Source organism: Rana temporaria, chromosome 12, assembly GCF_905171775.1.
Source record: "Rana temporaria chromosome 12, aRanTem1.1, whole genome shotgun sequence".
In the NCBI taxonomy this organism is placed as follows: domain Eukaryota; kingdom Metazoa; phylum Chordata; class Amphibia; order Anura; family Ranidae; genus Rana; species Rana temporaria.
Genome location: NC_053500.1, coordinates 67831324 through 67848500, shown reverse-complemented (window position 1 = coordinate 67848500; position 17177 = coordinate 67831324). Strand labels below are relative to the sequence as shown.

The following is a 17177-nucleotide window of genomic DNA, read 5'->3' as shown; positions in this document are numbered from 1 at the left end:
TGACACTCTGTGCTCTGGATTGAGACAGGTACACACTAACAGGATATGCTTTGTTCATATTTCATGTCTTAGGTATACAACCACTTTAAAGTCATTGTACAGGTAATAAGATTTTTTTACCATATTGCATTCTCTGCATCAACTACTTGCTGACCAGCCGCTGTTATATTAAGGTGGCAGGTTGGCTCTTCTGGGCAAATCGCCATAGCTGTACGGTAGCCCTTTAAATAGCTTCAGCAGGGGCATGTCGCTGGAGCCGATGCGCGTGGCCGCGATGTCTGCCGGCCACCTGCGATCGCTTCACAGAGAGCCAGAATCGGGCTCTGTCAATGTAAACAGATAGAGACACATTCTGATAGGGAAGTAGAGTGTGATCTTCTGTTCCTAGCGATTAGGAACAACGGTCTTTCTTCTCCCAGGCAGCCCATCCCTCATGCAGTTAGAAACACCTGCCAGGAAACACAGTTAACCCCTTGATCGCCCCCTAGTGTCAACCCCTTCCCTGCCAGTGACATTTATACAGTAATCAGTGGCTATTTTTAGCTCCGATCGCTGTATAAATGTCAATGGTCCCAAAAAAGTGTCAAAGTGTCCGTTCTGTCCGCCACAATGTCGTAGTCCCGCGATTGCTGATCGCTGCCAAAAAGTAAAAAAATAATATGCACAGAGCAGCCCTGACTCTCCCTCATCTCAGGTTCACCGCTGGCTCTCCTTGTCCATCCCTCCTGCCCAGAGTCCACAGAGCAAGCAGCTTACAAATGGGGCACCCAAGCAAGCTTGCTCCTGAGCCATTTCTTTTCTTGTCCATGCAAACACAGTCGCAGCTTGGCCCCACCTCTTCCCTCTCCTCACTGGTTGCGATAAACAGCAGCAGGAGAAAATTAGGAGGGAGAAGTCCCCGGAGAACCAAGTCTCTCATGCACATCGCTGGATTACGATGGGGCTCAGGTAAGTATTGGGGGCGTCTGCTGCACAAAGAAGGTTTTTTACCTTCATGCATGGAAGGCATCAGGGTGGGAAAAAAAAAAAAAAATTATAAAAAAAATAGCGACTTTACAGCCACTTTAAACTCCTGCCCAAGCCCGATCAAGTGCCCATATGCAGGAGCTCTTCAATCTTCTCACAGGAGACTCAGCAGCAGTGGGAGCCATTGGCTCCTGCTGCCATCAGTCAATTCCTGTGAGACGGGAGCAGCGCTGAGCCACACAAAGCAAGTAATGGGAGCACTCAGAGAAGAGGATGAGCCAAGAGTGCTGGCGAGGAACCCACAAGAGGAGGTTCTAAATAATTTTCATTGCAAGTCAAATGCTGGGCTCATTTAGCGCATTCACCGATGACAGAAACAACAAAGCACAGGGAGAGGAATTTATGCTACAGTATTCAGATTAAGAAAAACAATCCATTGGCACCATAAACACTTATGCATTATGTGGAGAAAAAAATTATATATTTATACACATATCTGCCGAGGTCAGCCGTGCTGTCCTCGGGCCTTTCTGTGCATTTCCGAACGGCGATGACCGGTGACGCTCAACTCTGCTCCGGCGTCCCCCCCACGGCAGGCCAAAAGCGGTACTGCACACCGCTTTGGCCTGAATCGTGCTTGTTATGCGAGACAACACTCGCAAACCGCGTCATGATTTTTTTTAAATACAGTGCTCGTATTGCGAACCGCTCATTAACCGCATTACTCACAATCCGAGGTTCCACTGTACTTATACAAGGATGGTCATATACTATGCAATCTGATGGTGTATTTAGTAAGAATGGTGATCACTGATTGATTGCATTTTGTTTAAAAAAAATTAAATGCGTTTTTCTGGATATTCTTTGTTAGTCTCGTTTCACACTGCTGTGATGTGATATGTTGCGAATTTGTTCCTTTTTTTGTCCTGTGTGAGGTTCACATTTACTGCGAATTTCAGGAGTTGGACATAGCTGCAATTGATGCTCTAGCCAATGGAATCATGTTAATGTCTAATGTAAAAAAATTAAGTATTAACTTCCTATGTACTTCCTGATTTTTGTGGAATTCGCACATATCTGAACAATGCGCTTCCAGAACGATTTACATTGATGTCTGTGGAGACTAAATTCGCAACGCTGAAAACTCGCACAAGACTCTTTATTATCGCATTCGTAGAGGAATCGCAATGCATAGATGTGAACGACCGTCATTGAAAACAATGACTTTTTGGAGGAGATGCAAATCTAGATATTTTTTTTTTTTTTTTTAACGCATCACATTCGTTATCAACTTGTATAAGTGTGAACAGGGCCTCACTGTTAAAAATAAACGTACCATTAAAATTACAGACGGCTAATTTCTTTGTCAGTGGGCAAATGTACAAAATCAGCAGAGGATCAAATACTTTTTCCCTCCAGTACACACATATATACAGTCAGGTCCATAAATATTGGGACAGGGACACAATTCTAATCTTTTTGGCTCTATACACCACCACAATGGATTTGAAATTAAACGAACAAAATGTGCAGTAACTGCAGACTTTCAGCTTTAATTTGAGGGTATTTACTTGGATGTAAATACCCTAAAATCAGGTGAGCGGTGTAGGAATTACAACAGTTTGTATATGTGCCTCCCACTTTTTAAGAGACCAAAAGTAATGGGACAGATTAACAATCATAAATCAAACTTTCTCTCTCTAATACTTGGTTGAAAATCCTTTGCAGTCAATTACAGCCTGAAGTGTGGAACGCATAGACATCACCAGACGCTGGGATTCCTCCCTGGTGATGCTCTGCCAGTGCTCTACTGCAACTGTCTTCGGTTCCTGCTTGTTCTTGGGGCATTTTCCCATCAGTTTTGTTTTCAGCAAGTGAAATGCATGCTCAATCGGATTCATATCAGGTGATTGACTTGGCCATTGCATAACATTCCACTTCTTTCCCTTAAACTCATACTGCGAAAGCAACCAAAGCTTCGGGTCATTGTCCATCTGCACTGTGAAGCGCCGTCCAATGAGTTCTGAAGCATTTGGCTGAATATGAGCCGATGATAATATTGCCTGAAACACTTCAGAATTCATCCTGCTGCTTTTGTCAGCAGTCACATCATGAATAAATACAAGAGAACCAGTTCCATTGGCAGCCATACATGCCCACGCCATGACACTACCACCACCATGCTTCACTGATGAGGTGGTATGCTTTGGATCATGAGCAGTTCCTTTCCTTCTCCATACTCTTCTCTTCCCATCACTGTGGTACAAGTTGATCCTGGTCTCATCTGTCCATAGGATGTTGTTGCAGAACTGTGGAGGCTTTTTTAGATGTTGTTTGGCAAACTCTAATCTGGCCTTCCTGTCTTTGAGGCTCACCAATGGTTTACATCTTGTGGTGAACCCTCTGTATTCACTCTGGTGAAGTCTTCTCTTCATTGTTGACTTTGACACACATACACCTACCTCCTGAAAAGTGTTCTTGATCTGGCCAACTGTTGTGAAGGGTGTTTTCTTCACCAGGGAAAGAATTCTTCGGTCATCCACCACAGTTGTTTTCCGTGTTTTTTTGGTGTGGCTGAGCTCACCGGTGCGTTCTTTTTTAAGGATGTTCCAAACAGTTGATTTGGCCACATCGAATGTTTTTGCTATCTCTCTGATGGGTTTGTTTTGTTTTTTCAGCCTAATCATGGCTTGCTTCACTGAGAGGGACAGCTCTTTGGATCTCATATTGAGAGAGTCGACAGCAACAGATTCCAAATGCAAATAGCACACTTGAAAGGAACTCTGGACCTTTTATCTGCTCCTTGTAAAAGGGATAATGAGGAAATAACACACACCTGGCCATGGAACAGCTGAGCAGCCAATTGTCCCATTACTTTTGATCCCTTAAAAAGTGGGAGGCACATATACAAACTGTTGTAATTCCTACACCGTTCACCTGATTTGGATGCAAATATCCTCAAATTAAAGCTGAAAGTCTGCAGTTACAGCACATCTTGTTCGTTTCATTTCAAGTCCATTGTGGTGGTGTATAGAGCCAAAAATATTAGAATTCTGTCGATGTCCCAATATTTATGGACCCGACTGTACACATACATGCTCCTCCTGTTTATTTTATGCAACAAAGATTATTCCTATAGTATCAAATAGGAAATGAGTATTCATCAAGGCCAATGTCCATATAAAAGTTAAAGTGTAATACAATGTTTGGGTTATAAATATAATAAAACACAATGTGGTCATACCTTCATACTGAGGCTAGTTTTGCATCCAGTGAAGGAAAGAACCTTGACTTTCACTCTCTGACCTTTGCTTACTACATCAGCAACATTAGCCACACGACCTTCCCTCCTCAGCTCGGATATGTGTACCAACCCTTCCCAACGTTTTCTGTGGACAAAACAGTAAAAATCATAACCATGGAGGTAAAGGTACTTTAAAAGAGCTGCCAAAGTGCTACAGCTCTATCTAAGAAAAGGAAGAAGTCAGATAATCCGTTACCTTAGGCCTTCCAGTTGAACAAAACAACCAAACTGCATAATGCTGGTGACTTTGCCATTGTAGATATCACCAATGGCTGGCTCCTCAGGTGGCGGTCTGTCTACAGGTTTCTCCCTCCAACGCTCATTAAACCTTTCAGATTTTGGCTCCCGGCTCTTGGTGGGGCTTCGACTCTTTGACCTGGGTGGACTCTTCACTCGTTTTCTGTCTCTGGATCTGGAGCGGGATCTCTCCTTTCTTTTCTGACCTCTGTCTCGGCTGCAACTCCGGTTCTTTCTTCCTCTGTCTCTACTGTGACTGCGGCTTTTACGTCTTCGGTCTCTGCTGCGACTGCGACTTTTCCGACCTCTGTCTCGGCTGCGACTGCGACTCTTCCGACCTCTGTCTCGGCTGCGGCTCCTTTTCTTTTTAGTTCTAATAATGACACAACACTAAATCTCTGGCAACCATTACATAAAAACAAAAAAGGTAAAAACTATAATCACAGAAGTACAAAGTCATATTAGAAGTAGTATTGTCGATCAATTAAAAAACTACTCAGATATTTTCTCATATATTGTAAATGCAATTCTATTTACAGTAGTGATACATACTTGTGTTTACTACTTTTTTCTTTGTCTTGACGGTTTGCACTAGGCATTAGAGCTTCAAGTTCTTTCAAGGTATCTGCTGCCACTTTCAGATCTTCTGGGTCAAGCATGGTCTAAAAGACATTAAAGGACAACTCCAGTAAATCAGGTAAATGCACAGATGAAACACATGAAATGGTTCCCGTCTGCCAAAAGATTTGTAAGTGTTACACTAATGCTTGGTACACACAATGAGAAACATGGGACTAAAAAGGGTCGCTTTCAGAGCAATCGTCTTATATCTGGTTGTTCATACACAGCTTTCGAGAAACGATCATAACCGTTCATGTGAAAATACTGGAACAAACACGAAAAGTTCTCTCGTACCATACCAGAACAAATCATTTTTGTGCAATTAGTATGATATTTGTACAACAAATAAATAAATCGCTAGACCAAGACCAACGATAATGGTGGTCTCTGTGGCGGATTCACCGCGAGATCACCGTTATTGGCGGCGGGAGAGGCCCCCTCCCGGAGTCGTCAGTAGCAGCGGAGGCGATCGGGTCCTCTTCCTTGCTGGGTATGGAGACGAGTGAGGGGAAGATGGCCCTCACCTGTCTCTATACCATAGCAGGGCGGAAGCGGCGCCAAAAATTCACTTCCGCCCATACGTCTTAAAAGGCACATTTTTTTGTTGTCATTTTTTCAAATGACAATTTATTTTTATTTTTTGCATTTTAGTCTAAATATGAGATGTGAGGTCTTTTTGACCCCCGATCTCATATTTAAGAGGACCTGTCATGCTTTTTTCGATTACAAGGGATGTTTACATTCCTTGTAATAGGAATAAAAGTGAATGCATAAGTGAGTAGCGCCTGCAAATGAAAACGGTGTTTAAACCACACAAGTGAGGTATCGCCACAATCAGAGCGAGAGCAATAATTCTAGCCCTAGACCTCCTCTAACTCAAAACAAGTAACTTGTACAATTTTTTAAACGTCGCCTATGGAGATTTTTAAGGGTAAAAAAGTTTGACGCCATTCCACGAGCGGGCGCAATTTTGAAGCGTGACATGTTGGGCATCAATTTACACGGCGTAACATCATCTTTCACAATATAAAAAAAATTGGGCTAACTTTACTGTTTATTTTTTTAATTAAAAAAAAAACAAAGTGCGCTTGCAAGACCGTTGCGCAATTACGGTGTGACAAAAAGTATTATATAATGTTTGGGGGTTCTAAGTAATTTTAACATGTAAGCACAGTCTGAAAGACAGGCTCGGTCCTTTAGTGGTTAAAGTTGTTTTGTTTTTTCACAGATATTTTGTTTCTGCACTTCAGTTACTAAACATTGATGTTTAACCACTTCAATACCGGCCCATAGTCATATGACATCCACAGAGGGGATCTCCCATCCCGGGTGGACGTCATATGACGTCCTGGGCTTTGTGGGGGGATATCTGAATGATGCCTGCAGCTAGAGGCATCATCAGATATCCTTCTCTTCTGCCGGCGATTCTGTGCAGCATAAGAACAATCATAGCGGACATCCCCCCCCCCCCCCTCCCGCCGCCATCCGGTGCTTCTCCGGGCTCTCCTGTGCCATCTGCGGCCCAGAGAAAGAATCGCTCGGCACTGGCAGGAAGCATAGAGATGACTGGTGACCAGATGGTCACCAGTCATCTCTATGACCGTCGGAGGACCTGGGCGCGTCACGTCACGCCCAGGTCCCTATAAGTAAACAAAGCCGCAATTGCGGCTACTAAGCAACAGTAATCATGAGATTGGTGAATTTTTTTTCACCGATCTCATGCTTTCCAGCCTGGAGGAGAAATGCGGGGTCTTATTGACCCCGCATCTCTCCATAAAGAGGACCTGTCACACACATTCTTATTACAAGGGATGTTTACATTCCTTGTAATGGAAATAAAAGTGATAATAAAAAAAATAAAAAAATAAAAAAGTGTAAAAAAAGAAATAAAATATGAAAAAAAATTTTTTATAAAAAAACGCCCCTGTCCCCGGTAGCTCGCGCGCAGAAGCACACGCAAGTCCCGCCGACATATGTAAATGCCGTTTAAACATAATATGTGAGGTATCGCCGCGTGTGTTCGAGTGCCAGCAACAATTCTAGCACTAGATCTCCTCTGTAAATCTAAACTGGTAACCTGTAAAAAATTTCAAAGCGTTGCCTATGGAGATTTTTAAGTACCGAAGTTTGGCGTCATTCCATGAGTGTGCGCAATTTTAAAGCGCGACATGTTAGGTATCTATTTGCTCGGTGTAACATAATCTTTCATATTTTACCAAAAAAATTGGGCCAACTTTACTGTTTTGTTATTTTTTAATTCATGAAAAAAATTTCCCCCAAAAAAGGGGGTTTGAAAAATTATTGCGCAAATACCGTGCAAGATAAAACGTTGCAATGACCGTTGTTTTATTCCCTAGGGTGTCTGCTAAAAAACATATATAATGTTTGGGGGTTCTGTGTAATTTTCTAGCAAAAAAATGATGATTTGTACATGTAGGAGAGAAGTGCCAGAATAGGCCCGGTATGGAGGTGGGTATAAAAGCCTGGTATTGAAGTGGTTAAGCAAATGTAAGAATATGTAATAATGTTATTGTTTTAATGAAATGAAAAAGAATTTGAGTACTATGTGCGATTAACCTAAAATTGGTTCTGATATCGCCGTTTTACTAACCTGACAGCTTATTATTCTAAATAGGAAACCTTAATTTTGTTTGCAAATAGTAAAGTCTCCAACTACCAGCAAGAATAAGTCCTTAAATTTAAAGAGCACCTGTCATTTCAGATCCATCATGGCAGCGCCCGTAAGCAGGCATCCACTCACCTGCTGCCACCACGTCCATCACCTTGTTGTGGCACTGCCACATCACCAGCCGTCCCATTAAAGTGAATGGGACTGTCGGGGTGTCCACAGCGGGTCAGAGGAGGAGCCACTGTGGGACAGAGATGACAGTTGCTCTTTAAAAAAAAAAAATAGGATTTTTTTTACTCACCGTAAAATCCTTTACTCTGTCGTCCATGGACGGACACAGCTCCTTAAATCTTAACAAGTGGGGTTATGCTCCTGTTCACAGGAGAGGACTAGGCAGAAACAGGTTAGATAATTAAACACATGTTACTTTAACAGAGTTGAACAGCCCCGCCCAGGGGGCGGTCCATCCGGACATAACCCTTCTCCCTGCAGCATGCAGCCTCAGTTCGTAACAAGCAGTACAAACCTAAAAAGGAGGGGTGGGTGCTGTGTCCGTCCATGGACAACAGAGAAAAGGATTTTACTGTGAGTACAAAAAAAAAATCCTATTTTCTCTTATCGTCCAGGGACGGACACATCTCCTTAAATCTTGACAAGTGGGACGTCCCCAAGCAGTGTCAAAAACGAGGGGTGGGAACAGTATCAGTAAAACCAATTTAACTTCACCACAAAACAAGCAGAGCTCCTCAACAGAGGAGGTGCAACTTTAAACAGCCGCCTGCAAGACCTTGCGGCCGAAGGAATCATCTGAAGATGCACTCACATCAACCTTGTAAAATTTGGAAAAAATGTGAACGACGACAAAGTCGCCGCCTTGCACACCTGTGAGACAGACGCTTGATGTCGGAAAACCCAGGAAGAACCAATTGCCATGGTCGAAAATGCCGTGACCAAAAAGGGGCATGTATGATGGTCTGCCTGATCCACCAAGAAATGGTGGCCGACGAGACCGCCAGGCCCTTTTGTGGACCAGACACCGACACAAGAGTGCTTCAGTTCTCCGAAACGGAGTCGTAGCAGGTACACCCGCAAAGCGCGTACAACGTCTAAAGTATGAAGCGCAACCTCCTTAAGATGCGCCTGCCGAGGACATAAGGATGGAAGTACAATGTCCTCATTCAGGTTAAAGGCCGAAACCACCTTCAGAAGAAAGGAAGGTCGCGGGCGCACCAACGCCTTATCTTTATGGAGGACCAAGTACGGTGACTTGCAAAACAAGGCCGCCATCTGACAGAAGTAATGGCCACCAAAAAGGCCACCTTCAGAGAAAGTGTCAAGAGAGGAATCTCTCTGATGTTATTAAAGGGAGGTTCCTGAAGAACACCATGGGGGAAGAGGTGGGTCAAGAGGGGGGAAAGTGGACGATGAAACCCCTTGCAAAAAAGGTATCCACCAGAGAATGGGCCGCTGAAAAAACACAGCCAATGCTGAAATCTGCCGCTTAACGGTGCTTAAAGGGTTACTAAAGGATTTTTTTTTTCTTTAAAATAACAAACATGTTATACTTACCTCGACTGTGCAGTTCGTTTTGCACAGTGTGGCCCGGATCCACGTCTTCTGGGGTCCCTCGGCGGCTGTCTCTGGTCCTCCCGCAATTACTCACCAGAGTCATGCGAGAGAGATGGCATGGTGGTCAGTAATTGCGGGCGCGCTCCCGTGATACAGCGAGCAACCATAGCCGCTCACTGAATCGCTCGGCCCCGCCCCTCGGCATACCGCATCACTGGATGCGATTGACAGCAGCGCCAGCCAATGCCTGCGCTGTTCTCAATCCATCCGCTCTAGCCAATCAGCGGCCAGGCTGAGCGGCGAAGAGGATATCGGGACCACGCGCTGGACTTTCGAGGGGTCAGGTAAGTATAAGGGGGGCTCGGTGGGGGGGGGGGGGGGGAGGCCCCATCAGCATCAGATGTTTTGTTCACCTTAATGCATAGATTGCATTAGGGTGAAAAAACATTTTCCTCTACAACTCCTTTAAGGCAAGTTTCTGATCCACTCCAAGCTGTAAAAACAGCAGGACCCTGGACACCGAGTACGTCTGTGGATGCCACCCTATCTTTTCGCCCAAAGCAATGTAGGCCTTCCAGGTTGCGATGGTAGATCTTCCTGGAAGAAGACTTCCGTGCCCTCGGCATGTTTGACATGACCGAGTCAGAAAGACCCCGGTCTCTTAAAACCTGGCTTTCAATAGCCATGCCTTCAAGAATAAAAGAAAATAAAATAAAAAGAAAAGTTTCCTCAGGGCGCTGGGCCCAAAAGGGAGCCATACGTCCTTCTCCTTTGCAGAAAGAAACTGAGGCTGCATGCTGCAGGGAGGAGGGTTATGTCCGGAGGGACCGCCTTTTTACTAGGGATTCAAGTCATGATTTAAATCAAATCCACCCCGTCTCTCCGGCAAGCTATGGCACCGTTCTCCTCTCCCCCCGAAGTTCCAGTCGTGGTGGTAACTACCATGATGCGTTAGGATGATCACTTCTTCTGGAGGAGGAGGTCAATTCGATTTGCAGTCGGAAAATTACTACTAGTCTGGCCGCTAACAAGATATGGGTGGCAATATTTTTTAAGTGGCGAGGAAGATCATCAACACCAATGTTTAAGATGACTAGTTCCAGCGTGAGTAATAGAGGTACATTATTAACAGCATAAATCTGGGTGACATTCACCCAGAAGCTAGATACTTTGGGAATGTACTAAACTATGTGAAATAGATTGCCCCCAGCAGAGGGGTGAGGCAGTTTAAATGTTTATTAAACTTTTCAATAAAAATCTATTGAAATTAAAATTGTAAAAAAAAAAAAAAAGGCAGTACCAAGAAGGAAAATATTTACTGTATTCTTAGTACTACATTTTAACTGCATTTGCCGTTTTCCAGTTTCACATACAGTATAAAAAAGCACAAATGTCATTACTTACTCGATTATTTGGATTGTCTGGTCTGCAAAGTGCTGGAAATAATTCCTTTATCTTCTCTTTCTCGTTTTTTACCTTAACAGTTTCTGTGTGTAAAAACAAAACATTTTAACTACAATAGAAGATATTGTAAGCCTTAACATAATGCAAAACTATTCACAACTCTGCCTTGAGCTACATCACCAACCTTGCCTCAAAAATATCACCCAAACCATCCTCTTTGCTTCTCCCAAGACCTCCTTCTTAGCTGACTGGTCATCTCCTTTCATGTTCACCTCTAGGACTCCTCTACAGACTCTCCCATCTCAATGAACTTCCTACCCCAATCTCTCCAGCCATCTCCTACTCTGTCCACCTTTACCTGATCCCTAAAAACTCATCTCTTCCGGAAAGCCTATCCCTGCCTCTTCCTAAAAAAAAAAATCAATCTTTTACTTACTCCATCACTCATCCTCTCATAGTTCTTACTTTATTACTTCCCCATCCCTTAGACTAAGTTTTCATGAGCCGTCTTGAATTGTATTCTAAAATGTACCGTGTCTCTTTGGGCCAGATTCACATACAAGAGCGCCGGCGTAACATAACCCGTTTACAATACACAGCCGCAAGTTTCCAGTTTTAGTGCCCGATCCACAAAGCACTTACCTGGAAACTTGCGGCGGTGTATCGCAAATACGTCCGGCGCAAGGCGGGCCAATTCAAATGGGCATGTGCCAGTTAAATTAGGCGCGCTCCCGCGCCGGACCTACTGTGCATGCTCCGTTTCGCAATTCCCATCGTGCTTTGCGCGCAGTGACGTCATTTTTTTCTGAACGGCGACGCGCGTAGCGTAATTCCATATTCCCGGACGGCTTACGCAAACGGCGTTCATTTTTTAATTTTGACGCGGGAACGACGGCCATACTTTAGAAAGCAATACGTTTGCTGACTAAAGTTAGGGCACCCAAAACGACGACTAACTTTGCAACGGGAAACTAGACTAGCGGGAAATTAGCGAACGCGAAAATCCGTCGTGGATTGCCGTAACTCCTAATTTGCATACCCGATGCTGGTTTACGACGCGAAATCCCCCCCAGCGGCGGCCGCGGTACTGCATCCTAAGATCCGACAGTGTAAAACAATTACACCTGTCGGATCTTATGGATATCTATGCGTAACTGATTCTATGAATCAGTCGCATAGATAGAAACAGAGATACGACGGCGTATCAGGAAATACGCCGTCGTATCCCTTTTGTGAATCTGGCCCTTTATTCTTAAAGCACTGCACAAACTGTTAGAGCTATATAAATCTTGTCTAATAGTAGTCAAAAGTATATTACAATAAACAAATCAATGTTAAAGTATTTGTGTGAACACACTGCATTAAAAGGCCATCCTAATTTAGCAAATAGAAATGCATGGCTCCTATATTATAAAACTGTGACCACACGGTGCAGCGAGTTGGCTGTTACACAAGTCTGGCATGCAGGATTACCGACACAGCGGGTAGGAGGTCCAACAATACAAACTGCAGGGAAGTAACTTCCGACCTGTGTGTGCGCCAAGTTCCAAAACCAGCTTCAGTTTTTCCAGGAACTCCACTGTCAAAGTGTAAGCCAGTTCCGGAACATAACACACACACACACACACACAGGGAAATTACCGGTGTGCAAAAAAATAAGTCTGCCTACCCCATGTGTCAGTAATCCCACCCGCTAGTCTGCTATGACATTCTGCACACTCACTATCCGCCCACTGTGTGTAATGTAAGTTATAGATGGGGAAACATCCTCACTGTGTGCGTGTGTAAATAAGCCCATCCCATTAGACCCCTATCACATCAAAACAGATGAAGTTTTTCAATCAGTATTTTTTTTTAAACACTACCAAATGAAAGAAAAAAAAAAAAAACAACACACACACGTATGAAAAATGGACCGTTCGCCCATTTACATCTGTTTTTCGTCCAGTTTTTTTAATGGATAAAAAATAGGACTTTCATCCGTTTAAAAAAAAAAAAAAACAGATGTTGACGGAAGTGGATAAAAATAGATGATCATCCGTTTTTGCATAGAAATGCACGGATGTTCGTTTTTCATCCGTCAACAGACTAACAGTCCCAGCATATGTGAAAGGAGCCTTCCTGCTCCAAGAAGAGCTGGGAGTGGGGCATGGCCACACAACTGAAAATAGTGGATAGGATATTATCGCACTACCAAAAGGGGGGGGGGGGGTTAGGAGGGAGGAAGGGAAAGAAAAAGGGGGAGGGGGAAGAGAAAGATAGAAAGGGAATACTGCTGCAACACTGAAGGTGTATCAAACCCAAAAATGTTGTAATAAATAAGTAGTGATGCGCTGTGTGATAGGGTAGATGAATTAAAGAAAAGATAGTTGCTATAACTGAGATGTAAACATCAAAAAATATTACTCGCTGATATTGGTGATACAAATGACATCCAATCAAAAATACAAAAACACAAAGTGCTCAGTGATATTGAAGCATGCACTGCTATATAGTAGCAAAACTAAAGCAACACACATAAGTGATAAGAAAATCGCATCAGTGTCCATGCAAGAAAAACAGCAAAAACAAATGCTGTTTAAAAGGTCAAAATATCAAAAGGAACAAACAATAAAGTGCTGGAGCTTATGCCGAAATATTCAGCGTGAAGGTGGTGCAGAGAAGGAATTCCAATATCCTTTTGAATTTTTAGTGAGGGTGTCCCCTTGCCTTACTGCTGTAAGGTAACATCATGTATATTATAGCCAACAGTGTTCCAGTCCTTTCAGAATGTAGTGTGTCCTAGTGTCTTCAGGACTCCTGAAGAAGTCACGTGTCGTGACGAATACGTGTAAGAGTCCAGAGTCCACCAAGAGGTACCAGAGGTGACGCTTGCGAACTCGCCATTTGTTTTTATTGCATTCATGTGAGTACCATAATGTATGACTTTTTATTATTAAAAACGTTTAAACGATACTGCACTATTGGCGCTTTTTACCTCCCTGGGTGAGGGTCATTGTTGTCCATTAGACGTGACTCCTGAGGGGACTTTATCCACAGAGAGAGATTACAGTTCACTGGGACACACTACATTCTGAAACGACTGGAACACCATTGGCTATAATATACATGCTGTTACCTTACAGCAGTAAGGCAAGGGGACACCCTCACTAAAACTTCAAAAGGATATTGGAATTCCTTCTCTGCACCACCTTCACGCTGAATATTTCGGCATAAGCACCAGCACTTTATTGTTGATCGTTCATTTGATATTTTGACCTTTTAAACAGCATTGGTTTTTGCTTTTTTCTGCATGGACACTGATGCGATTTCTTATTATCACTCATGCGTTTGCTTTAGTTTTGCTACTATATAGCAGTGCATGCTTCATTATCCGCTCAAAAAAACGGACGTTACTTACCGGTAACGGTGTTTCTATGAACCTTCCAGGACGGCACCCGAGAGATGATGGCTCCTCCCCACAGGAAACACAATCACTTAACAATTTAAAAGTCCCCACCCTTCCCCTTGATCCTCAGTATGAATTAGAGTAGTCCTGAACTGGTTCACAAGGGACATTGTTCCGTATAGGTACTTACCACCTAGCGTTTAGCTTATCTTTTCCCTCCACATAGGGCGGGAAGTAGGCCTGCCGTCCTGGAAGGTTCATAGAAACACCGTTACCGGTAAGTAACGTCCGTTTTCTCTCATCACCTTCCAGGACGGCACCCGAGAGGATAGACGAGTAACCAACAGGCCTACTTTAGGGTGGGACCCTTGCCTGCAAGGTCTTTTGCTAGATGTCAGAATCTAATTTTATTTCACCACTTCCACTTCCTAGTGTGTGATGAGGGTATCCTAGCTGGATCATGAAAATGACCTGCAGGTCTGCTCCACCTATGCTCCTGTCTCCTCTTTGGATGCAGAGTCTAGGTGGCACGTGCTCTTAAAGAAAAAAATTCTGAGAGCTTGAGTATTCTTTAGGATAGAAAGGTTGGCTGCGTCAATATTCTAGCCATCGTGGTTGATAGTGTCTGCAAAGCTGCATAAGACCATCCAAAGTTTAGTCAGAGATTTGTTCTGTGAAACAAAGACCTACTTTGATCAACCCAGAAAAAAATGTGGTTTTTAGCCACTAGTCTGTACAGGAGAATGGTTTAAAAAGAAACAGGGTCTCCCGACGTACAATCCTTGTGGGTCCCCCTTTTTTGTTTGCCATAGTCCTGGTGAAACAAGGAAATAAACCCACTCAAGGATACTAGATTAAGGGAAGTCTATTCCCTTCACTCAAATGACTGGACAGGTATGTGACCAAGCAGGGCGTTTGGTGTGCTCCTGCACTCCCTTCAGTCCACCTGTCCACCTCCATTCATTGGAATGCATGTGACATTATAGCGAGGACACTTATTGGTCAGTGTCCGGACCACTGGATGCCTTGGCGTGGCTCGTTCGTGCGTCCGCCAATACGCGTGGACAAACTCCTGTCTCCAACGTACACAGCTAGACCGGATAAAACAGCTGCTCTGCAAGCCGGTTGACAAGCAGGTCCCATCCTGGTCATTCCCCATTTCTGGGTTCCTTCCCATCTGAATGCTGACATGTCAGATGTGAAATTGTTCTATATACCCTAGGCTCCTTATAACCCTGCGAGTAGATCATTAAACTACGCAGAAAAGAAGCCTGTTACAAAATTGCGAGTAACCACTGCATTCATTGGTATATAACAGAAAAGAACAAAGGTGTCGGGGAAAGAAAACTTTTCACCGCCCCCCGCGTATAATATGCAGATACATTTTACCCTATAATCTCAGGGTAAACCCATGAGTGCCACACGCCAACAGAATACAGTATTCTGTAAAAATCCAGTGTTTGAGGTCATGATCCACTCCACGCACCAAGGAGTGTTAAGTTAAGCAGATCCCTACCACAAGGGACCAATGCCATAGTAGGAGTAAAAGATGAATATTGGTTATTCATATCCAGTTCGTCCGAGGGGGTGACATGAAGGACATACACTGAGCTATAAAGCTCGAATCGGATCGGGAGAACCAGTCAGAAAAAATCCTGATGCTGAATTTTTTAGGCAAACAGCCCCTAACAGCGTAACCCCTTTCCTACTAAAAATAACCTACTAGGTGATTTTATGACCTCCTTCCAGTGTCCTATAACCCTACTGGGTTCAGGTCTAGGGAATGTCTCTGGCATGCCTAGAAGTAAAGGCCCGCAATCAGAAATCCTGTTCCTTCCATGTGAATGGAAAATAAGGTCTGAAATAAAGTGACCAAAATGTCCCAGATATACAGGTCCTAGATCTTGTATTTCCGAAGGACAGCAAGCTCGGACTTAATATGGAAAAACAGATAGACACCCCCAGCCTCCACTGCTGTGTTTTCTGATATACAGACACCTGTAGGATAGAGAAGACACAACCAACCTTAGGTGTGTATTTCTCATATGTAGTAAGATACCATATAACCTAAGCCCAGAGAAAGGACAGAAGCTCCAAGTGTGAGCTTCTGATGCTTAATAGGTTTATAGGTCCTACATTCAACAGAGAGGCCACTAGCCAATATGGTGTTTTTTCTGAGTAATAAAGAACGCAGAGGACACAGACACCTTCTACTGCTGTGTTTTATTTATGTGCAGCGACCCAAGGTAATAGATTCAGGACAGGAGGACAAGAACCACTATAGTGTTGTCTATTCCTGACTGACCGCAGTACGGTCTTCCAATCAACAGAAAATAATACTAGCACCTATAGTATATCTCTGATGATCATAGAAAAAGCAGTCGCATGGCCAGTATGACCAAAAGGACATATGCGGCCTCAACCGTGTATTGCTGGTGTTATACTCCCTGCAGTCATAACTAGCAGAGAGTGGTATTAGCATACTTCAGATAAACAATAGGGTATAGGACAAGGGACCGAAATGTTACAGACAGTAACATTGTGTATTCCAACACCCACAGTCATATACCTGATAGAAACGTCACTAGCAAGAAAACTCAATGCTGTGCGTTTCTGGATAGTAACAGTATACCGTCATGAACCCACAATACCAGTTGTGCATGATTTTGATTAGAAAAAAAAAACTTGGAAAGTTTATATGACCAACAGCATGTTGTCGGCAACCCAATGTGTTACTTAATGCAACCTTGTCGGGTCATCTAATCAACAGAAATGTCACTAGCAAAAAAAGGACCCTTAAAGCAGTGCATATCTGAATTTATAAATATCCTTAACCACTTCCAGACCGCTGTACGACTATATACGGCCTAACTTTAAAGATACATATCTCGGTAACGGCAGCAGCTGCTGCCACAACCGAGGTATGTATCTTTACTGTCAGCGGTTCTGGTAACGATAACGGCGGTCTCCGCGGCGGATGCGCCGCGAGATCGCCGTTATCGGTGGCGGGAGAGGGGCCCCCCCCTCCCGCCGCTCTCCCGCGCCCTCCGCCGCTTACC

General features: G+C 43.8%; 1 protein-coding gene across 2 annotated transcripts in view; it reads right to left on the bottom strand.

The window, feature by feature from the left end:
* Window positions 1-17177, bottom strand: part of DHX8 (DEAH-box helicase 8) — a 69508-nt gene that overhangs the window by 36033 nt on the left and 16298 nt on the right. The window contains exons 5-9 of one of the 2 annotated variants that reach the window (XM_040330081.1): window positions 10731-10813; window positions 5060-5169; window positions 4822-4880; window positions 4467-4788; window positions 4211-4355 (exon numbers count right to left, since the gene is read on the bottom strand). In XM_040330081.1, the coding sequence (XP_040186015.1) occupies window positions 4211-4355; window positions 4467-4788; window positions 4822-4880; window positions 5060-5169; window positions 10731-10813 (719 nt within the window). Of the gene's footprint in view, window positions 1-4210; window positions 4356-4466; window positions 4881-5059; window positions 5170-10730; window positions 10814-17177 lie in introns of both variants that reach the window. The other variant, XM_040330080.1, reaches the window with a different exon arrangement.